The following is a 23,263-nucleotide window of genomic DNA, read 5'->3' on the forward strand; positions in this document are numbered from 1 at the left end:
GAACGCCACTTGCTGTTTAATCACCTTTCATCATCGCCCATGGCCGGAGTTTAATTGAATCCCCCGGTCATCTCGTTTTCCATCCTTCATCTAAGTGAAACTCTTCTAGTTGCAGCAGCAGCGGTGGTGGTTTGCTATTTCTGAAACAGAGCTGGTTTGCTGCCATGACTCTGCTTCACGCTGAATACATCAGCTGCCATTCAAGTCAGAGAAAATAGCTCCTCTCATTGTGTCTCTGTCCTCTCGATGCTGTCACCCCCTCATCCCTCCTCCCTCCATTTTGATCCTGATACGCTGTGTGTCACACAAACAAATCCACTCCCCAAACAAACAAATGAATTGAAATTAAAAGACAGCAGATTTGAGTTCGGTGCAAACAAAGCACAATTCCATTTCTCTTTTTAGACTCGTTTTGCATAACAAGCTGTGACACGCTGTGCATTGACATTCAAATGAGTAAGTGGCAGCTTAAGACGGAGTTAGCTGCACTTCAGTGGGACTATTTATCCGCTTTTATAAAGGACGTGTGATTCTCAGCACTTCCTTGACTAGTTCGAGACGACACAGCGACCTGTGTTCGGCCCAACGGACCCGTGGTGACACCGACTGAGGCTTTTTATATTTTAGACTTGATTTTATGAAACACGTCCAAACAGATGACAAAACACAAACCGAGCGCTCAGATCAATTTTCATTATTTAAAGAGTTAATTAGAAACGAGCTTCATGACAAACATGAAAACAGCATAGAACAAAGTGACAGCAGGTTATGATGGATAAGAGGCAGAGACAGAGGAGACGGCAGCGGGACGACCGCAGGAGCAGCTTCTCCTCCAGACATCAACTCTCTTCCTCTGTATTTGATCAAGTGACCTCGAGAACATGAACAGAACATGTAGACTGATCACTGACAGCACCGATCGGCTGCTGTTTGGTAGCTCTGTCTGGTGGAATAGGAAATGATCCTGCCAACTGTTGTAGAAGAGAGAGAAGCACGTGTTTCTTTAACATGTGCTGAGTTCTGATCTGATTTTTTAGTTTGTTTCTTTTCTTCGTGCTCATGGCCGTCGACTTGTGATTACATTTGTGAACACGTCCTAACAGATCAAACACTGCTGAGTCCAATCTGATGAACGCTTTGAACTCTGATTGCACAAAGGACAGATATTAAGATAACTACATACATACAAACTGTGGTGCAGCTCACTGAATCTAACCAACAACAGGAAATGACCCCAAAACACAAGGGATGATGGGTAAAAGCTGGTCATGGTTGGAAGGCTGAACAGATTTAAATGGAGCTCGTGTTCAGTAGTTTCCTCATGATTCTGAGATGATTCTTAACTGGAGCCTGAGGACTGGTTTCAGAATCAGCTCATCAAAGGACAGACCAGAGTCAGGACCTTCGTTAGATCTTCTAACATCATTTCACGTCAGACTCAGATGTGTAAGAACCCAGAAAAATGAAGTCACGCCTGAGAGGACAAACATGTCCGTCCCTGTGCAGAACTGACTGCTCAGCATTCAGGTTTTCATTCTTTCGTCGTGTTCCACTCCTCTGCAGCTCGGAGCTGGACGTTCCTCTGCATTTTTGTATGCATGCATGCATGTGTTCAGTGAGTTCTGGCCCGAGCTCAGCGGCTCGCATCAGGGATCAGCTGAATGTTCGGGCTGCGAGGAGCTCTTCCTGTGCTGAGCAGGCCGAGTGGAAGGACTCGAAGCACCGCTGCACCGCGCAGAGGATGAACTCTCCTCTGAACTCTCCTCGCAGCCAGCACTAACCAGAGCTGCTGCGTCTCACTGAGATGATTAAATGTCCTTATTTTGTTGTCAGCGACCTTTCATCAGCCTGGAGGGACGGAGGAGACATTTCTCAAGCTGTCTCCGCCACAGAAGTGGAGTTTTTCCACTCTTTGCCTGGTTTGACGCGTGCGCTGACCGCCGGTGCTGCTGTTGATGTTTATCATGATAATGGGACAGATTTCATTTCACTTTCATACGCGGCCCACAGCGCAGCATATGCAAAACAACAGACAGGAACAGACGTGATTATTCTGGATTTTATGAGCTGAGTGAAGAGTGAAGAGTGAAGACCAGCGACGCAGAAGACGACAGAGTCACTGAGCTGGAAGGCTCCTCTTCTTCATCACCTCTTCTTCTTCATCACCTCCTCCCCCTCCTCCTTTACTGTTTTTATTAACCGTTGGCTTCTTTCTCTCTGTTTCTTTTACATGTGACCTACATGTATTTGTATTGGATGCTTTATTGTATTGTACACAAAGATTCTCAGGCAGGTTCAAGAACCTTTTACTGAGATTTAAAGTAGATTTCTGAGAATTTAACCACGTCAGATTTAACAAAAAGTAAATATTACTCTGAGCATGTTCTGATTTTTCTGAGTTGTGACTTATTTATTGATTTATTTTTATTTTATTTTTCGTTTCACCACTTCTCCTCCTCGTCTCCTCTCTCCTCCTTTCCTCTCTCTCCTCCAGCAGGTACCATTCATTCTCTTATCTTCCTCTCCCCCTTTTCCTCTTCTTCTTCCTCGTATCCCGTCTTTCTTCTTCATCTCCTTCCTCCCTGTCCTCCTCTTCTTCTCCTGCTCTCGGTGTGTTGTCAGACCTTCAGAGACGATATAAAAATACACGTCCTCTCTTCCTCCTCGGTCTCCCTGTCATCCCTCTGTCATCCCTCTCTTCTTCTTTGGTCTCTCTGAAGTGAAGTTCCCTCTCTTGTTTGTGCTGTTGTCTCCTTTGCAGCAGTGAAACGGCACCGGAGCCAAAACAACAGCAAGAGCCAAAGCACCTTCAAACCAAACAAAATCCCTCCTCAGAACGAGACGACATGAAATGAAGACAAAGCAGGAAGAAAGCAGGCAGACTTGTGTATTCTGGTATTTCTGACTGGGCGTGTGGGAGCTCCTGCTGCGTGGATGCTGCCATGTGATCTTCTCAAAGTATTGTTGTTTTATTTTGGAGGAATGGCTTCTTCTTCTTCTCTCTTCCTCCGTGTCAGTCCCGAGCAGCAAGGTGGAGATGAAAGATGAGCAAACACGACGGATGTTGTACAAAAATGTCACCTGGTCCCCTTCGGCTGAGAGCGACTCAGCTTTCATGCCACAGTGTGAACAACTGGAGCTGACGCAGCTCACAAGCTGCAGTGCAACAAAGCTGCGACAGACAATCGGTTCAAACGCAGTGAAGCAGCGACTAAAACACGTAAAAACAAACACGAGGTGCTTCCAGATTCTCTAAAGCAGCAGAAGAGAAACAAGCCACAAAATGTTAAAATGTCGTTTCCCTTTAAACAAAGTAGTTAAAGTAGTTTTGGCTCCAGTTCCCTCAACTGGAGCGTCCAGGAGCTAAAGATGCAAAAGATCCAACCAGAGCTGAACGAAACGTTCAACATGATGATCGTGTCGTCTGAGGGGGGGTTTAAAAAATAGTATGTTCAAAATATGACAGTGGCCATTTTAGCATAACAACAGTAACTTGTACAACAGTGAATTGAACTGAGTGGAAACATACGGTTGTCGTTGTTGTTGTTGTTGTTGTCGTTGTTGTTGTTGTTGTCATTGTTGTTGTCGTTGTTGTCGTCGTCGTTGTTGTTGTCGTTGTTGTCGTCAGTTGTTGTCGTTGTTGTTGTCGTCGTTGTTGTTGTTGTTGTCGTTGCTGTTGTTGTTGTCGTTGTTGTTGTTGTTGATGATGTTGTTGTTGTCGTTGTTGTTGTTGTTGTTGTTGTCGTTGTTGTCGTTGTTGTTTTTGTTGATGATGTTGTTGTTGTTTATCTTTGGCTCAACTAACCTTCAGACGTCTTCGTTCGTCTTCCACCGTCCAGTCAGTTCACACTTCCTGATGTGTTGAAGCAGTTCATGATGAAGCTGCTGCTGAAACTTCAGGTACAATCAGTTTTTCCCTCTTCTCTCTTGTCCAGGTGATGAGTGGTACCTGTGCAGACTGACTCTGAGCATGCCCAGTCAGGCCGACCTGCAGTGGACGATGTTTCCGTTGCCTTACCTGGGAGCAGTGGGTCCTGACGCCACACCTGGCTCTGTAGTGTACCGACTGTCGGCACGGCAACGAGACGGGATGCAGGGACAGCCCCAGTTCCACCTACTGGATGGTGAGGAGACTTTTTATTTTATCCCTTATCTCTTCCTTTGATTTTTAGGGGTTATACAAACAAGACGACGCGTACGGACGGACACCATGTGGCCAAAAGGAAGTAGACACCGATTTCTGGTTCAGGCCACTTTGCTGAGTTCCCACGAATGGAAAACACAGAACTGGTTTGATGTGTTTAGGACCCTTTGTGCATTTAAAAGCAACTTTTAGTATCCAACCCCACTGCTTCCTCCATTAGCATTATATGTACAATTTTGTTACCTACCACAGCCAAACCTTCTTCTTATTCCAGTCCTATTTCCCAGAACCTGTCATGTGTTTGCTCCTGCTTTTTATCTCCTGTCTGTATCTGTAATTAGGTCCGCTGCTGCTCCGCCAGGCACTCTGTGACAAACCTGTTTTGTTCAAAGGAGCGATTTATAAATAAAATTTGACTTGTTGAATTTCAATTACTGTCAAGTTAGAGAGGGAGAGAAAAACGCACATAAACGGCTGGAGCTGCACTGTTAATCGCTCCCTGGGGCAAAGAAAGCTCACAGATTCGGGAATAATAGGAAAGTCTCTGGAGAGGCAGCGAGTGGGAGGGTGGGCGGATGGGTGCCGGTGGCTGTGGATTTTTTATTTATTTTTTTTGTATTTTTAGTTTAGAGGAGAAGGAAGGAGGAGGAATGAGTAGGAGAGCTAATTTCTAGTGCTTTCATATTAAAAGCCTCAGACTTCCCTTTGGCGTAATGTGACTACATGTGTACCAACGAATAATCCAATAATTTACAGTAAAATGTTTTTTAATATCGTGCCAATATGTGTTTGAAGCCAATTAGTGCTAATTATGTCATTTCACTCAATTCGAAGATGTTAAATTTACAGTTTGCATTCAAGAAGTGGGACAGTGCTCCTGTGAAAATGGAACCATCTCTATTGTATGAGCATCTTTAGGGTCGAACGTGACCTTAAATGAACGAGAGTAGATCGATGTGAAAATCTGCCTTTGTTAAAAGTTCACTATCACAATATCAGTGGTTGGAAAGCAGCAGTTCCTCCTCCTCACCTGTCTGTTCTTGTTTTATTTAGGGATTAGGTGACAAATGATAGAGGAGTCTCTCTTCATCATGTGTCTGATCAATAATTAAAGTCATGATTTTCGTGGAAATTCTTTGTGCATTTATGTCATTAACATCATCAACATCAGGTCAGTGTTAAAAAAACATTGTTATCTTAGTGGACATCGTGTACTATGGACTGAAAGTACATTTTATGTATTTATGTTCTTAATACTTCAACTTGAGTAATGAACTTGAACTTCTCCGGTAAGTACAGGAATGTACACACTTTTACTTTAGTATTGACTTTGAGTACTGCTGGAGTACAACAGTCTACATGAGGTGAGGATGCTACAGTTTAGTGTTAGAGTGAAAGTCAGAGATGCAACACGACTAAAAGTAGAGTTCATAGAGTCATAATATTGTATATATTATTATATATTAACTTTTGGAGTAACTGTCCCACGTTACAGAATATTGTTACTAGAGCCTCACACACAGCTGTTAAATAAAATAAAATACAACTCTGTGTGTGTGCGTGTGCGTGTGTGTGTGTGTGTGTGTGTGTGTGTGTGTGTGAGGATTCTCAGTCTTTTAGGACTTTCTTAGAACATCAAACTGATGTGACAGGTTGTGCAGGTGAGACAGTAACCGATCAGTAAAATCCCACCCAGGAGCAGACAGAACTTTTCAGTGAGACTCTGATGAACTGACATCAGAAAGAAAAACCTCCATAAATAGACGAGATGATTGACAGGTTGGATCCAGCTGCTGCTGGTTCCACACCCTCTGGTCAACAGCTGGGGTTTCTACTCCTCCTTCACTTTTCCATCCATCCATCGTTCTTCATTTATTCTCTCTCAGCTCATTTTCTCCCTTGTTTGTTCTGCATGTTTCTCTTTTTTACTATTTCTACTAAATGATAAACTGTCAACAGAACATGTTCATGTCCATTAACGTCATTGTTTCAGTACGACCACAGGTTCTGCTGCAGTTTGCCTCATTTTATTTAATGGGAAGTAAAAGACGTCAGCTTGATGAATTCTGGATAAATGTAAAGTTTTGCAGGAAGTTTTATTGTTGCTCACTGTTTAAAAATAAAAGCTGACTATTTAACACTTTTATACAGTTCACTCCTGAGAATTAGCTTGTTAACATATCAACCGTTATGAGTTTAGAGCTCCTGATGTTATAGTACATTATAAAATAAAATATTCAAATCATAAGATCAAATTATGCATGACAACATTATAATTAAGGTTGTTTTGGGAAATGTTATTGTTATAGTCTCGAGGCAGTTTGTCTAGCCTGCTTCTTTATGTGCATCTGGTTAATGAGCCGTGCACCTATATTTTGTTTTTATGCTTCTTAGCAGGAGAAACTTTTGGGATCAGCTATTTGTTCAATAATCAAATATTAATATGTTTCTGACAGCAGCATTTTCTTTGTGTGTGAAAAGAAACAGAAAAGAGGGATTGTTCCAATATGTGACTCATAATTACTAAACTAGACAGTGGAGAGATGAGTTAGGTTCTGGACTGAGGTTCTGGACTGAGGTTCTGGACTGAGGTTCTGGACTGAGGTTCTGCACTGAGGTTCTGGACTGAGGTTCTGGACATAATGAGCACATTATGAGGTTAAACTGAGTCTGTTTTCAGTAACAGTGACGCTGAATAGTGAACCTTTCATCCTGTTTCTCCTCTCTCTCTATCCAGGTGGGGAAGAGTGCTTTGAGGTGGATCGTCGCTCTGGTGAGATCAGGACCACAGGACGACCTCTGACCCCTAGTAAGGAGTACCTGCTGAGAGTGCAGGTGATGGATGGACACGGGCGTAAAGGCCCACCAGCCACGGTGGCCGTCCTGGCTGGATACCGGCCACCACAGTTCACTGACTCCACCTACAGCCTGAACGTACCGGAGAACACACCTGTCGGCCAATCGTGAGTCACTGCAGTAGATGAAGACCTTACTTTAGCTAGTGTGTGTGTGTGTGTGTGTGTGTGTGTGTGTGTGTGTGTGTGTGTGTGTACAGTCTGTAGTTCTTGAATTGAATGTTGTCTTTTTAAAGCATGAATTCAACTTCAAAGTACCAAGGAAATAGTGGCAGCATCAGATCTTTCACCACCCCCCTTCTTAGGACCAGTGTAACTAAAACCTGAAACCTAAGACCTGCATCTTGTTGTGGGTCTGAGGAGACTGTCTGGACAGAGAGCAGGTCGTTAATATACCAGGAGCCAAATCATTCAGTTTTCATTACTTATCTCTACAGAAGTAGAAACATGAAGTTCAGTAATGTGTGAAACCACGTTTGGTCTTTCTGAGCTCCTCTTCTGTGACAGCTGGATTTCTCGGCTCGTTTTACAGATGTTCTGGTTTATTTCTTTTGAACTTATTCAAGTCATTATGAATTCATTTCTTCCATAGCAGCAAAACACGTCACAATAAATCCTAGGGTGGATAGGGTTAAGGTGGATGGATGGGTCAGATAGTTCAGTGTAAACCAACTGCTGCTGTAATGTAGTGATCTTTTCTCCCCCTCACCGTGTTTATTTGTTGTAGTCCAGGATTTTGACTGGCTCTGGTAAAACTTTGTCATTAAATGTTTAAATGTTGGACGGTGTTTTACAGAATAGTCCAGTATCATCCTTGATTAAAGCTCAAAGCTGTGTAGCATAATAATTTTTGTTCATCGTATCTGTATAACTGTGTGGTATCGTGGTACCAGTTATACAGTAAATACAGTAGTGTTAGTAGTGTTTGTAGTGTTTGTAGTACTTTTCTCAGCTGTGTCTGTTTGTCTTTTACATTTCACTGCCTCAGAAACCGAGGGGTGTGGAAATGGCATCTGTGTGTGTGTGTGTGTGTGTGTGTGTGTGTGTGTGTGTGTGTGTGTGTGTGTGTGTGTGTGTGTGTGTGTGTGTGTGTGTGTGTGTGTGTGTGTGTGCTCTTTGTGCATCATGTGATGCATGAAAAGATGAGCCCTGTAGAGCAAGACAAAAGAAAAGAAGGAGAAGAAAGAGGAAGGAGGGAGGAAGAGATGGAGGGAAGAGTGAGGAGAAAAGGAGAAGAGGAAAAGGATGAAGGGATGAGGAGATGAGGAGGAGCATGGGGGGTGGATGGAGGAGGATGGGGGGTGGATGGAGGAGGATGGGGGGTGGATGGAGGAGGATGGGGGGTGGATGGAGGAGGATGGGGGGTGGATGGAGAAGGACCCAGATGTGTGAGGGTGGCCTGAGGCTGAGAATTTGAAAGTGTGGCAAATTCAAATATTTATTAAAAGCAAGGTCTGGATAAACATGAAGGGCGAGAGAGAGAGAGAGAGAGAGAGAGAGAATCCCTCAGGGCTGCTGGTGCAAAGCACATTGTATTAATATCCAAGTATCCATGCCACCCTGTGAGCAGTGTGTGTGTGTGTGTGTGTGTCTCAGCTTCCATTATGTCCCTTTTTATGTGGTTTTATATCTTCACGTGTGTCTTAGTGTGTGTGTGCATTTAGTCAAATTGATTAACCAGGTTTTTTGGTCTCTGAGAACAGAATAGTCCACGGAGTGTGTTCAATAGACGTAGAATTAGAAATGCACAACACAGACTCTAACTGGAGCTCTCACCGTGCAGTGTTGCAGCGGTTCAGGCCGTCTCCTTCCAGAAGAAGAGTCTGTCCTACATGCTGCTGCTGAATCCTGGGAATCTGTTCAGCATCAACCAGGAGAGCGGCGCACTCAGCCTCACCAGGACTGTCGACTACGAGAGCGGACACAACCTCCACACTGTGCAGGTCCGAGCCTCTGAAGGCGACACCGGCCTCAGCGGAGTGGCAGAGGTAAGCTCAAACACACAACAGAAGAACATTTTTGTCCACTTCTCCGACCGGTTTCAGAGCTTCGTCTGAATGTCTGAACTCCTCGCTGTATCTGTTTCTGCTGCTGAAGTCTGCAGGCCTGTTATTTTAATTAAAATGTCAAGATCATGACTCTAAGGGAAGCAACTGAGGTGTGAAGCAGCAAGTTTGCACAGCGACAAGACTGAGCTGAAATGTGGAACAAAAATATAAATGTAATCCTATTTCTTCTGCTGTTCTCTGTTTTCTGCACAAACTAATCACTGGTGCTGACTGGTGGAGATTTTACCCTGTGAGGTTGAGTCAACATGTCGATTTCACACTGGAGCTAAAGTATGAAAGTGTGAATCGGTGTAAAGCCACCGGGGACAGGGAGGTCAGGAGTGTGTTGTCAGTGGTATCACAGCTGTTTTTCTCTGGATGCTCAAAATGAATCCACATTAACATCTGTAAACCCCCCCTCACCCTTTGATGCCCAACCTGCTGCTTTTTGATGAAAACCCACTCTGCCGCTGAATCAGCCGCCGTGATGCAACTGTTTCATTTGCTGTTTATTCTGCGTGTGTGTTCTTTATTTATGCGTAAAGCTGAACACACATCGTCCTTTGCCTCATTTCCAGCAGCGTCTTCATGATGAAAACTCTGTGAAAACTCAGTGGATCAAAGCTGCGTTCCAACCCTCCATGATCACATCGGGTCCGTTTGAATCAGCAGTTTGAGCTTTACTAAGTTTGTTAAAGAGTGTTCAGCATTAAGCATTAACTGTGGATGCAGCACACACACACACACACACACACGTGCACGCTTTCACACTGTACAGAGAACTAAGTGCAGAAACCTGGCAGCTAAATACTGACTCCTGTTCTCTGCAGTAAGCTCCAAAGACCCCAAATACATCTGTTCACATTAACACACACACACATACACCTAGAGAAATCCATTATCATCAGCTCTCAGAGTCCAGATGGTTGAGACAGACAGAGAAGAGCTGTTAAACTACCAGCGTCCCCAAAGGCCTCTGCTGCTCTATAAGCTCGGCTGGTTAATTCACTCTAAAGGCTTCTGCTTCTGTGTGTGTGTGTGTGTGTGTGTGTGTGTGTGTAGGCAGGTGTGTAGAAAGCCTCCTCAGCAGCGCTAACATTACATCCTAATGTAGCATCTGCAGTTTCTGTAGCCTTCAGCTTTTACAGACATTTTAAAGTCGTCAACATGAACTCAGCCTCCTGTGGACTGGAGCGAACGTGCTCTGGGAGATTTTCTCCAAGTCTTAATATCTGTAGGCAGCAAACGAGGTTCTTCTTAAGAAGCGGGAGCACTTTGACGTTTATGAAGTGCAGAATTTATTCCATGAAGTGAAATTTCAGCCTTCGTCAGAGCTTAAAGAGCAGAACTAATCACATCGAATAGAAAACTCTACATAGACGTAGACAGTGTGTCGGGAGGTCAACATGCTCAGGGACGTCACCAGCTGGTAAAGAAGTATGTGGGAAAATACAACAGAAGCACAACTGCTCTATAAAGGAACAGCTGACAGTAATAATCTGAACAATTATTACTGTAGTAGTAGTAGTATTACTGCAGTAAGATGAGAAGTGAAAACAATAAACAGTCTTTAAATATTCTAAATCTAAATCTTCTCGTCGTGTTCGTCCATCGTCCTCCTGTTAGTGCTGAACGGGTTCAGAGCTCCGTGCTCAGGTGGTTGAGTCTGCAGCCGCCTCTCCAGTTAAATCAGGCTTTAAGGGAATGGAAATAGTGTTTTGGTTTGAGCTCCAGCGGCTCACGATAGTGGGTGAACTGGACGGGAACGAGGGAAAGGCTCCGCCGAGCGCCGAGGCTCAGGATTTGTGTGGTGGAGGAAGATTTAAAAGAGAGAAAGAGACAGGATGGAAATGGGTTTCACATCCTCGAGCAGAACACATTCGTCTTCATGATGTCTGCATGAGTTGTTCTGGAAAACTGGACCCTCGATTTGCTGAAAGCCAGTTTCTCCAGATACAGTAAGATTAAAGTGAAACCTGCTGATTGTCAGTGAACTCGACAATGACGGACAAGAAACTTCCACAGCGTCAGAAATGTTCAGTTTACAATCTAACTAACAATTGAACCTGCACGTCAGTGTTTACTGTGAAGGAGTTCACTCATTGACATGGTACAACTACATTTACACAGTGAGGCATAAAATAGTGTAGTATAGTAAACATAGTAAATACTACTGTACGTATTCTGCCCCCCGCAGGTGGTCGTCCACATTACAGATGAAAATGACTGCACGCCAGAGTTCCTCCACTCGATCTACACCAGAGACAACGTACCTGAGAGCGTCGCACCTGGAACCTCCCTGCTGCAGGGTAACACACAAACACACCAGCACAGTACACCTGTAGACATGCCAAGCACAACGTGTGTGTGTGTGTGTGTGTGTGTGTGTGTGTGTGTGTGTGTGTGTGTGTGTGTGTGTGTGTGTGTGTGTGTTTGTGTGTGTTGGAGCCATCTGTCGTAGCTGTTGGTGACTGGTTCAGATCAAACAGTCCCACTTCAGCGAGGCTTTGCTCTTATTAGGCAGACGGCCAGCAACACACACACGTTGGTGTCTCACTAGCTGGGAGCCCAAACGTTGACATAGTGCTTCCTCTGTTACTCCAACCTCATCCATCACAGCGTAATGTCTACGCCCAAACTTTACCCAAACCTGAACCTACAATTATATTTCCTCTCAACCAGCTCTTCCTGTCTCTCTCCTCCTCCCCCCTCAGTTCTGGCCCAGGACTGTGACTCCGGTGTGAACTCGGAGCTCTCTTACTTCGTTCACGGCGGTGATTTCATCATCTCGTCCGGAGGTGTGGTCAGCCCCGCCCGTCGCCTCGACTACGAGCGGCCCAATCACATCTACGAGTTTGTGGTGGTCGCTGTAGATGCTGGGACGCCCCCCCGCACAGGCACCGCCTCCATCCGCATCCGTGTCTCCAATAGCAACGACGAGGCGCCCGTTTTCTCCCAGAGCGCGTACGACCTCTGCCCTTTTTCTCGTTTTCTACTTTTCTTTTTGTTTGTCGTGAGCTTTTGTGACTCAGTCGCTGTCTCTCACCCACAGTCTGCTAATTAAGTTTGGTTTTGAATTCACAGTCTATTTTTAATCCTGCTGTTCTTCCTCCATCTGTTTTCACTGTCTTCACCTCTCCTGTCTCCTTCACACTTTCTCAAACTCATCATTACACATAAAGTTCAGATTCTGTTTTTCTTATCTTGTTACACACTTTTTATTTTCTCCTCTCCTCTCCTCTTCCTCTCCTCTCCCCCTCTCCTCTCCTCTCCTCTCCTCTCCTCTCCTCTCCTCTCCTCTCCTCTCCTCTCCTCTCCTCTCCTCTCCTCTCCTCTCCTCTCCTCTCCTCTCCTCTCCTCCTCTCCTCTCCTCCTCTCCTCTCTTCCTCTCCTCTCCTCTCCTCTCTCCTCTCCTCTCTCCTCCCTCTCTCCTCTCCTCTCCTCTCCTCTCCAACTCGCTCTCCTCCTCCTCTCCTCCCTCTCCCGCCTCCTCCTCCCTCCCTCCCTCCTCCTCCTCTCCTCTCCTCTCCTCTCCTCGCCTCTCCTCTCCTCTCCCTCTCGCCTCTCCTCTCCTCCTCCTCTCCTCTCCTCTCCTCTCTCTCCCTCCTCTCCTCTCTTCTCTCCTCCTCCCGTCCTCTCCTCTCCCCTCTCCTCTCCTCTCCCTCCCTCCTCTCCTCGCCCTCCTCTCCTCCTCCTCCTCTCTCCTCTCCTCTCCTCTCCTCTCCTCTCCTCTCCTCTCCTCTCCTCTCCTCTCCTCTCCTCTCCTCTCCTCTCTTCTCCTCCCACATCAACTCCTTCCTTCTCTTTCTTTACTTCCACCAAGCCTCAGTTATTTTTCTCTCTCGTCATCAGTTATAAGACGTTCCTCAGTGAGGACGCCGGTCCAGATACGCTGGTCGCCATCGTCCACGCCAACGACCCAGACGGTGATGCTGTTTCCTACGCCATCACCGGCGGCAATGAGGACAGTAACTTCCTGCTGGACAACCAGAAGGGTGAGGGACGGACGCACAAATACAAAATGTTGCAGTGTTTTAAAGAAATGTAAAAGGCTGATGGGAACTTTTATTAGGGTGCAGCATCAGCATAACAGTGAAGCAGTACAGTGAAGTACTAATTGCTCAGCAGATTCAATTCAATTCAATTCAATTTTATTTGTAGAGCGCTTTTTACAATTGACATTGTCACAAAGCAGCTTTACACAACCAAAGAACAGTACACAGATGAAGTCATGCAATAGATTCCTTTAGTTTCACTACTCGATGTCCACACCCACACATCACATATTTGTCTTTAACACATGTAGAAGTAGAAAAGCAGACATGCAGCTTGGAGAGAATTACTCAGCGTTCTGCATCAGTTGTCAGACTCAGTCCGTCCACTCTGGGACAGCAAAGAACAAATGATAGATCAGGTACAAATACAACAAGAATGGTTCTTCTTTGATATCCTACACTGTTCCTGTTTCTGTTGTTACATGCGACTAAGCTATGATGACCAGTTGTGCAGAGTGAGTCCTGCAGCTGAACAGTCCAAATGTAACGTGTGTCTTACGGGTGGTGCTGGAGGAAAAGGTTGTTAAATAAAATCTGGAATAAAAATAAATTTCTTGTAGCAGTTTTGCTCCTAACGGGACAAAAATATGTTGTTTATTTTCAGGCAGATCGCTTCAACACGCACATACCACAAAATCTCCTCTGCACACATACACACACAGATGTATTCAGATCACTTACACTCCCAGCGTGCAGCACACAAACACACACCGACAGCAAAGTGGTGGTTGCTGTGCTAACGAGTATTTGGGGATAAAGCCGGGTAGTTTGAACAAGGCCAGTGAACCCCCTGGAAGTCACACAGAGAAACACAAAGGAGACGCAACACAAACAGTGTGTGTGTGTGTGTGTGTGTGACGGTGATTATAACTGTGTGTGTATTCATGTTTTGTTTATTTATGCAGATGAGTGTGTGCATGTCTTCCTGGGGTTGTGTGGACACACCAGTGTTGTGAGGACATTTCCGCCACACAACTTCACCAGCGCTGCTTCATATTATTACACATGATATCGACGAGGGTCCTCCTAACTACAGCAACACCATGAGTGTGTCAGACAGACTTCTTGAAGATAGACTTCATGTGCAGCGCATGTTTATCTGTGTGTGTGTGTGTGTGTGTCACCATATCACCCAGCATGCCCTGCACCACTGCTCTGCCACACACAAACACGTACATTTGTGCACACGCGACTGATAAAAGCATGAACATTTGCACATAAATGATATATTAAGACCCTCACACACACACACACACACACACACACACACACACACACACACACACACAGCAGATGGCCTTTGGCTTGCTCGGCTGTTCTGCTTTGTCACTTCAAAGCGTTGTGAAGCATTTTCATGTAGATGTGTTCGCTCCCTCCCAGCCTCCGTGTCTCTATTCATGTTGCAACCAAAGCTGCTTATTTGTTTGTTTGTTTGTTTGTTTGCTCTGCTGCTCTGTTATGTTAATGAGCAAGTGATTGTTAGCGCAGAGAAATCTGACATTTGTTTTAGGACTCAGTTGGAATAATGTGTTTTTTTGCTGCTGGTGACACGGTGCAGAGCCTCAGAGCAGCACAGCTCCCACTTCTATTTGCTGCGTTTTAAGCTCAGTGCTTATTTACACTTAGTGACACTGCTGCTATTTTGGACACTGTGCAAAACTGGATTACTAAAGCAGGCGTGTGCCCGGGGGCCCAGACCTCCAGGGGCCATAAAATCCTCTTCTATACACCAGAACATCTGGGTCTATATCATTTGATTCATTACAAATTGGCACCACTTATGTCTGATATCATAAATCATCATCCTCCATCGAAGGGTCCAATCTTTCTGTGTCAAGTAATGAACACACTGAAAACCTTATTATTTAATCACAGACCCGATTTACCTGCTAGTTACTGTCTTTAATAAGCTGCTGGTTCACGGATTAAATGGTCCAAGTGTTCTTTTACTGACCCACATGTAAAAACCAAAGTTAGACTGATCAGCTTCTAACAGCTCATTTCATTTCCACAAATAATGCGACTTTTTCTAAAATGAAGTAAAAGACAGCAGCAACAAGTCTGCATTTAAGAACAGGTTGGAAACGGTGCGGTCGGATCCGCTCTGATCCTGGACAGACATAAAACTCTCAGAGAAGGTCAAATTCAGGGAGTAGAAACAGGAACGGTCAGTAGTTCTGTGACATGGAGGAGCTCTGCCCGTCGTTCTCTTTACTTCTGAACACTTGGACTCTGTGGACATTAAAAGCTTTAAAGCATGAAACTGGTCCAGGTGGAAATGGACCAGACGTCCTTCATGGTTCTGTTCAGAACTGAAGCTGCTGAAAACAAATAAAGACTAAAAGACACTTGAGGTCCGTTGTTCATCAGGAGCCGTGATCCTGAATCCAGCAGCAGAACAGTCCAAGTATCTTGATGATGGTCTGGACCACTGGTCTCAGTGAGGACAGGTAGTACTAGTACACAGTAATACACTACAGTACTTCTGTTTGTGTGCAGGCATCATCAAGCTGCGGCGGAGCCCCCCTCCCAGACTCAGGGGGCCGCAGTACGTCCTCAACATCACGGCCACGGACGACAACGCCTCCGGGGGACCGAACCCCCTCAGCAGCTCCGCTCAGGTCATCGTGGGCATCAACGACATCAACAACAACAAGCCGGTCTTCAGAGACGTGAGTCCACGGGGCCGGTCCCAGACTGTGGTCCGTGTCCGGTCTGATCCACATTAACGTCCCCCCTCTCCCCCTTAGTGCCTGAACTACAGCCTGAACGCCGCCGTCCTGGAGAACCAGCCCCCGGGGACCTTTGTCCTCCGCGTCCAGGCCCACGACGCCGACATGGGGGAGAACGGAGAGGTCCGGTACGGCATCATGCACCGAGACGGGGTCTCGTCGGGGTTCGACATCGATCCCGACACCGGTAGGTTCCACAGTACCACCGCGCTCAGACAGTGTCACGGGTTCGAACCCCCGCTGAGGTGTCCCGTGTTCCCCAGGTGTGATCACCACGGCGGCGAGCTTCGACCGGGAGCGTCAGCGGGAGTTCACGCTGTCGGTCACGGCCACGGACCGAGCCGAGGAGCCGCTGATCGGGATCTGTCAGATCAGTGTGGTGGTCGGAGACCAGAACGACAACGAGCCCAGGTTCGAGAACAGAGGCTACCAGTGTGAGTACTGCTGCTGATAGGTACTACTGGTACTACTACTGATAGGTACTAATACTGATAGGTACTAATACTGCTGCTGATAGGTACTACTACTAATACTACTACTAATACTACTACTAATACTACTACTGGTACTACTACTGATAGGTACTACTACTGATAGGTACTAATACTGCTGCTGATAGGTACTACTACTGGTACTACTACTAATACTACTACTAATACTACTACTGGTACTACTACTGATAGGTACTACTACTAATACTACTACTGATAGGTACTACTACTGATAGGTACTAATACTGCTGCTGATAGGTACTACTACTAATACTACTACTAATAGGTACTACTACTGATAGGTACTAATACTGCTGCTGATCGGTACTACTGGTACTACTACTGATAGGTACTGCTGCTGATAGGTACTACTACTGATAGGTACTACTGGTACTACTACTGATAGGTACTACTACTGATAGGTACTAATACTGCTGCTGATAGGTACTACTGGTACTACTACTGATAGGTACTACTGGTACTACTACTGATAGGTACTACTACTGATAGGTACTACTGGTACTACTACTGGTACTAATACTAATACTACTACTAATACTACTACTGATAGGTACTACTACTGGTACTACTACTGGTAGGTACTACTGGTACTACTACTGGTACTAATACTAATACTACTACTGATACTACTACTGATAGGTACTACTGCTGGTACTACTACTAATACTACTACTGATAGGTACTACTACTGGTACTACTACTAATACTACTACTGATAGGTACTACTACTGATACTACAGCTGGTACTACTGCTAATACTGCTGCTGATAGGTACTACTACTGGTACTACTACTAATACTGCTGCTGATAGGTACTACTACTGGTACTACAGCTGGTACTACTGCTAATACTGCTGCTGATGGGTACTACTACTGATACTACAGCTGGTACTACTGCTAATACTGCTGCTGATAGGTACTACTACTGGTACTACAGCTGGTAATACTGCTAATACTGCTGCTGATAGGTACTACTACTGCTGATACTACTACTACTGATACTACTGGTACTACAACTGATACTACTGCTAATACTACTGGTACTGGTACTACAACTGATACTAGTACTACTACTACTACTACTATTGATGCTGCTACTACTACTATTACTGTAGTACTAGTATTAGTACTGCCTTTTCTCCTGTTGGTTCAGTTTTTACGTGGACACACTCGGCGTCTTTGTGTTCCGGTTCCGGTTGAACCCGGGTTCTGCGTGGACTCGTCCTCGTCGTATCTTCAGTGTTTGTTTTCTCCGTGTGTAAATGTGTGTTTTGATGAGCGTCGTGTCAGAACTTCAGATTTGGGAAATGTCTCATTAAGTATTTAACACGGAGACTGAAATGTTTCTAGGACACGCGTGTGCGTGTTCTGAGTTCTGTTGATATGTTGATCTGTGTTCTGTTGATCTGTGATCTGTTCATATGTTGATCTTTTGATCTGTGATCTGTTGATCTTTTGATCTGTGTTCTGTGATCTGTTGATATGTTGATCTGTGTTCTGTGATCTGTTGATCTTTTGATCTGTGATCTGTTGATCTGTGATCTGTTGATCTGTGTTCTGTTGATCTGTTGATCTGTGTTCTGTGATCTGTTGATCTTTTGATCTGTGTTCTGTGATCTGTTGATCTGTTGATCTGTGATCTGTTGATCTGTGATCTGTTTATCTGTGATCTGTTGATCTGTGTTCTGTGATCTGTTGATCTGTTGATCTGTTGATCTGTGATCTGTTGATCTGTGTTCTGTGATCTGTTGATATATTGATCTGTGTTCTGTTGATCTGTGATCTGTTGATCTGTTGATCTGTGATCTGTTGATCTGTGTTCTGTGATCTGTTGATATGTTGATCTGTGATCTGTTGATCTTTTGATCTGTGATCTGTTGATCTTTTGATCTGTGATCTGTTGATCTTTTGATCTGTGATCTGTTGATCTGTGTTCTGTGATCTGTGTTCTGTGATCTGTTGATATGTTGATCTGTGATCTGTTGATCTGTGATCTGTTGATCTTTTGATCTGTGTTCTGTGATCTGTTGATCTGTTGATATGTTGATCTGTGATCTGTTGATCTTTTGATCTGTGTTCTGTGATCTGTTGATATGTTGATCTGTGTTCTGTGATCTGTTGATCTTTTGATCTGTGTTCTGTGATCTGTTGATCTGTGTTCTGTGATCTGTGTTCTGTGATCTGTTGATCTTTTGATCTGTGTTCTGTGATCTGTTGATCTGTTGATCTGTTGATATGTTGATCTGTGTTCTGTGATCTGTTGATCTTTTGATCTGTGTTCTGTGATCTGTTGATATGTTGATCTGTGTTCTGTGATCTGTTGATCTTTTGATCTGTGTTCTGTGATCTGTTGATATGTTGATCTGTGATCTGTTGATCTGTTGATCTGTGATCTGTTGATCTGTGATCTGTTGATGTTGATCTTTTGATCTGTGTTCTGTGTTCTGTGATCTGTGTTCTGTGATCTGTTGATATGTTGATCTGTGATCTGTTGATCCCGCTCGTTGTCGTCTTTATATCACAGTCGATGTTTGAGTTACTCTGTCGTCATCTGAGTGAAGTACAGTGTCTGTTCTCAGCGTCACTGAACACATTTCATCAGAGAATTCAACAAGTGGCTTCGTTCGGACGAATCTTTGTTATAAGACGACGTTCTGACGTTTGATCGTCCATCAGAAGAAGAACACTGAGCAGCTGTTTGCTCAGGTTAACAAAGGCTCGTTAACAAAAGAGATTTTATTACTGCAGTAAAACACACAGTACAACATCATCCACCTTCTTGGTTGTTCGGTCGTTTCCCTGTGACGACGTTGGACTCAGTAACATCTGATGGGATTATTCCGTGGAAATGTTTCCAGTGACACATTATTTTTGACATAATGCTTGAGATGCAGGATTACAGGGGAAATGCAGCCGTGGACCTCCTCTCTGCTCGCTGACACACTTCACAGTCAGCAGGATCGGAGGTTATATTCATAAATTTAAAAAGGCATCTAGACCCAGAACTGACAAAATGAGGCGACAGCGTGCTGACAAAACAAAACTCTCTGTTCCCATTACTGCAGTATCTGCTCAGTGTTCAGTACCACTTAAAGATGTTCAGTACTTGTACTTTACGCTGACTTTATGTGTAGCTGATGATGGAGACAGGAGAGTGGTCCTGTAGCAGTAATGTAGAAGTACTAGTAATACTGTTGCAGCAGTAGTAGTGGTAGAAGTACCATTAGTGGTGACAGTAGAAGCAGATGTAGTAACAGTAATTCAAGTAGCACTAGTTGCAGTAATAGTGTTAGTATAAAGACAGCAGCTACTGCAGTAGTACCAGCAGTGGTAGTGTTCAGAAGTGTTTCTTCCCCTGGCTGACAGATAATCTCTCTTCTCTCTCAGACTTCCTGAGGGAGGACACACCGGTGGGAACTAGTTTCTTGAGAGCGGCGGCACACGATGACGACCAGGGGAGTAACGCGGTGATCACATATTCACTATCCAATCAGAAGCCGGCGTACCTGCACATCAACCCCAGTACGGGCTGGATTTATGTCAACTATCCCATCTCACAGGTGAGAAACAACCAGGCACCATTTCACCCAACGACCCCGACACTGAGCTGAAGCTGAAACTATTTGAATAATGTCCCTCACTTTCTTAAAATACGTAATAGTACTCATGGTAGACGGCTGCAGAAGCTAACTAGTGTTTTAAAATAGCGATAAAGAAGCTCAATGTGGATTTAGAGTATCCTTCAAATGTGTAATGTGTAAAAAATACTATATTCTCCACTAAAATGTGTTAGAAGAGAAGTAAAATGGTGCTTTAAACAATATCCATGTGCATCCAACCGCTGGATTCACGTGCACGGATACTTAGTGTAAATATAATAAAAGTTGCATCAAGCTGACTTGAATGTTTCATGAGTGTCGTCACGTCTTTGTACAATCTTCCAAAGTCAAACTGAAAATCTGCAGTGAAGTGAAGCCTGTTGAACAAACATCTGTCATGACTGATGCCGACTGTTCTTCTCTGTTATCTCCTCTCTGTCTTCTTCGCCTCTCGATTCCACTGATCTTTTAAACGACACTTCAGTCAATAATTCAGCAAAGGCACATTCACCCCCCCCCCCCCCCCCCCCTTTTCTTTATTCAAAGATCAACATTTCAATGTTTTCTTTTCCTCTCTGCTCTAATCATTTATTCTACAAGTGTTCACTGGTCTTTCACAGCTGTCAAACAAGTGCATGGTCATTAAAACACTTCATAGATACATAATAGATAATAAATAATCCATTACTTTGATAGCAAACTTTAGTAATAATGAAAATCCTGTCTTTGAAATTGTTCCTGCTGTTTTTTTGAGGTCATGAAATGACTTTGAACATCGGCCTTAAACGCAACAATGAGTAGATCTAATTAAATATTCACCTCCAGCTATTTCTTCCCTTTGTTAAATGGTCTTTTGTTGCTTCCTGTTGCGTCCCTGCAGACGTCCAGGATCAACCAGCAGATCGTGGCGTCTGACGGAGGAAACCGCAGCAGCTCTGTGGAGCTGACCGTCATCATCACCAACGTCCACAACCAGCCGCCTCACTGGGAGCAGCCGGAGTACTGGGTGACCGTGCCGGAAAACACCATCCGAGACGCCAAGATAGTGGTGAGTCACCCGTAAATTCTCTGTTCAGTAGCTGGTGTCTTTCTTATGAAGCTGCTTTCATGAGCAGGACTCAGCCTCATAAATAGCCGTTACTTAATAAGTCTTCTGTGGTTACAGCACATATACTGTATAATAATACAGGAGGACACATGTTCACCTGCAGCGTCCTGACTATGTGCAACATGGACACAACACTTCACCAAAGTATATTTGGGACATCAGAGCATGTGGGAACACGACTGGTCATTATTATGTAATTTAGCAACGTCGCGCTGATCATTAAAAGTCACTGTAAGAAACCGAAAGGACAAACGTGAAGGGAGAGGACAAAGACATGTAGAAGGACTCTTCAAACCCAGTCCTCCTGAAGCACTGACAGAGTTCTCTTTCATTTACATCCTCCTTCACGTCAGTGCAGAGCACCCCGAGGAGCCTGGAAACACTTTCTTCTTCTTCATCCCTCTCCCTCTCTGTGTCAGCACGTTTCGCCGAGTGCTTCTAAACATTTTCTGCCGAGCAAACAAGCATCCCGCCCTCAGTCTGTCTCACCTGACTCTCTCAAACCAACACACACACTGGGTTTAGCTGTATACCTCCGGTGGTTTTTTCTCTTTTGATCCCTCCATCCTAATTTGCTGTCTTTTCCTAAGCTGCTGATTTAGAAGGTGGAGGAGTTTTTACCCTCCAGCTGCTGGATTTCATGGAGGTTAGTCAGTTTTCAAACAGTTCTAGTGTGTGTATGTGTGTGTGTGTGTGTGTGTGTGTGTGTAATCCTGTGTTTAAGAGTGTGAACCTGTGCTGGATTTAATCGTTCCTCCTCCTCCCTTTCGACCCGATCACTGCCTGAAAAGGCTGAAAATGATGGTGACGACGGTGATTGGAGGTTGTCCCACCCACAGCTCAATCTGTCAGAGATGATTGAGAGGAGAGAGGGAGATAATTACACCTGCTGTCAGCGCGTCACAATGGAGCGTGTCTCATCACCTCAGAAAAACAGATGCTTAATTACTGTGTTTAACCTGACAGAGTCTGTATGATGATGGAATGAGGGAGCGAAGAAAAGAGGAGAGGGAGAAAAGTGCATCTGTACATCAGTGTCATCAGTAAAACAGACGGAGGTGATGAAGTTGGTGATGATGAAGAGTTATGCTGACTAATAGTAATAATACAAGTGGACGGATAGCATCGTTAACTGTGACCATTAGAGACCAAATGTGGGTTAATCTAAATACATAAAACTTAAAAGCGGTGAGAGAACACGTGGTAGGTTTTGGCTTTTCATGGATTTATTGACAAAAAGAAAAACACACAATAATACGAGCTGTGTTCTTCAGTCGGTGGATACCGACGTCTAAAAGCTCGTCGTCCTTACTGATTATTATTATATTTGTTCCCGTCCAACAGTGCTCATGTTTCATTTCTCTGTTTCTGAGTTATTTCTGCATGTTGCTCCTTTTCTTCATTTCTTCCCTCCAGTGGTTTTCTGATACATTTTCATGAGGGTGGGAGACTTACAGGAGATCCAGGGCTGAGTCCAATTTCAAAAACAATGAATCCTATTCTAATCAGAGTCTTTACTGTATGAAACCTATTATTTATTTATTAGACTTACACCGTGCACCCCATCAGGAGCCTGATGACAACAGATCTCAGACTAAAAGATGAAACGAGACAGGAAGACATGACTTTAGTTGACTACAGGTTTGATTTGATCATGTTAATTCACTAACGAGTGCAGTGGATTCACCTGTGACATTTACCAAAACTGACAACACATAAAAATCCTTCACAAGTCTTAAATGTCTCCTCCTCCTCCTCCTCCTCCCTCCACTCCTCTGCTGTGTTAATTGCACTGAGGAGGAACTGTTATTTTAAATTTAGCAGCGGTAATAGGGTCTGTTAATTACATTGTTAACGAGGTGGAGGGAGGGAGCAGCTCGGTGTGTACGTGTTAAATCTCCATATCAATAATATGAAGTCATCTCCTGCTCAGACTATGAGTGTGAGACTGTGCACGTCTCATCATCAGCTGACTGTTTCCTGTTACTCGCTCTATTGAAAACAAAGAAAATATAACTAGGTCGGATTTATCGAAACATATTAAAGTTTCAATTAGACTTCCACAAGTCCGTCACAGACCTGCATGAGCTTTTTAAGACGGTGTCGATTTAAAGTGAAGATTTATAAACTTTTCATGTAAAAATGATTTTTGCAACAATGATGTGTAAAAAAAAAGATCTCGTCCACTGGGAAACATGAACAGGTTTTTAA

At 44.3% G+C, this 23,263-nt stretch overlaps 1 protein-coding gene across 1 annotated transcript in view; it reads left to right on the forward strand.

Annotated features, from left to right (window-relative positions):
* Positions 1-388: 388 nt before the first annotated feature.
* The window catches only part of si:dkey-22o22.2 (neural-cadherin), a 54,888-nt gene continuing 32,013 nt past the window's right edge, over positions 389-23,263 (forward strand). Inside the window, exons 1-12 of the mRNA XM_026369855.1 lie at positions 389-456; positions 3,936-4,124; positions 6,882-7,107; positions 8,783-8,987; positions 11,245-11,356; positions 11,762-12,011; positions 12,900-13,042; positions 15,602-15,774; positions 15,853-16,021; positions 16,098-16,268; positions 19,733-19,905; positions 20,825-20,992. Coding sequence (XP_026225640.1) covers positions 453-456; positions 3,936-4,124; positions 6,882-7,107; positions 8,783-8,987; positions 11,245-11,356; positions 11,762-12,011; positions 12,900-13,042; positions 15,602-15,774; positions 15,853-16,021; positions 16,098-16,268; positions 19,733-19,905; positions 20,825-20,992 — 1,983 coding nt within the window. The 5' untranslated portion in view covers positions 389-452. The remainder of the gene's footprint in view (positions 457-3,935; positions 4,125-6,881; positions 7,108-8,782; positions 8,988-11,244; positions 11,357-11,761; positions 12,012-12,899; positions 13,043-15,601; positions 15,775-15,852; positions 16,022-16,097; positions 16,269-19,732; positions 19,906-20,824; positions 20,993-23,263) is intronic.

Source organism: Anabas testudineus, chromosome 16, assembly GCF_900324465.2.
Source record: "Anabas testudineus chromosome 16, fAnaTes1.2, whole genome shotgun sequence".
In the NCBI taxonomy this organism is placed as follows: domain Eukaryota; kingdom Metazoa; phylum Chordata; class Actinopteri; order Anabantiformes; family Anabantidae; genus Anabas; species Anabas testudineus.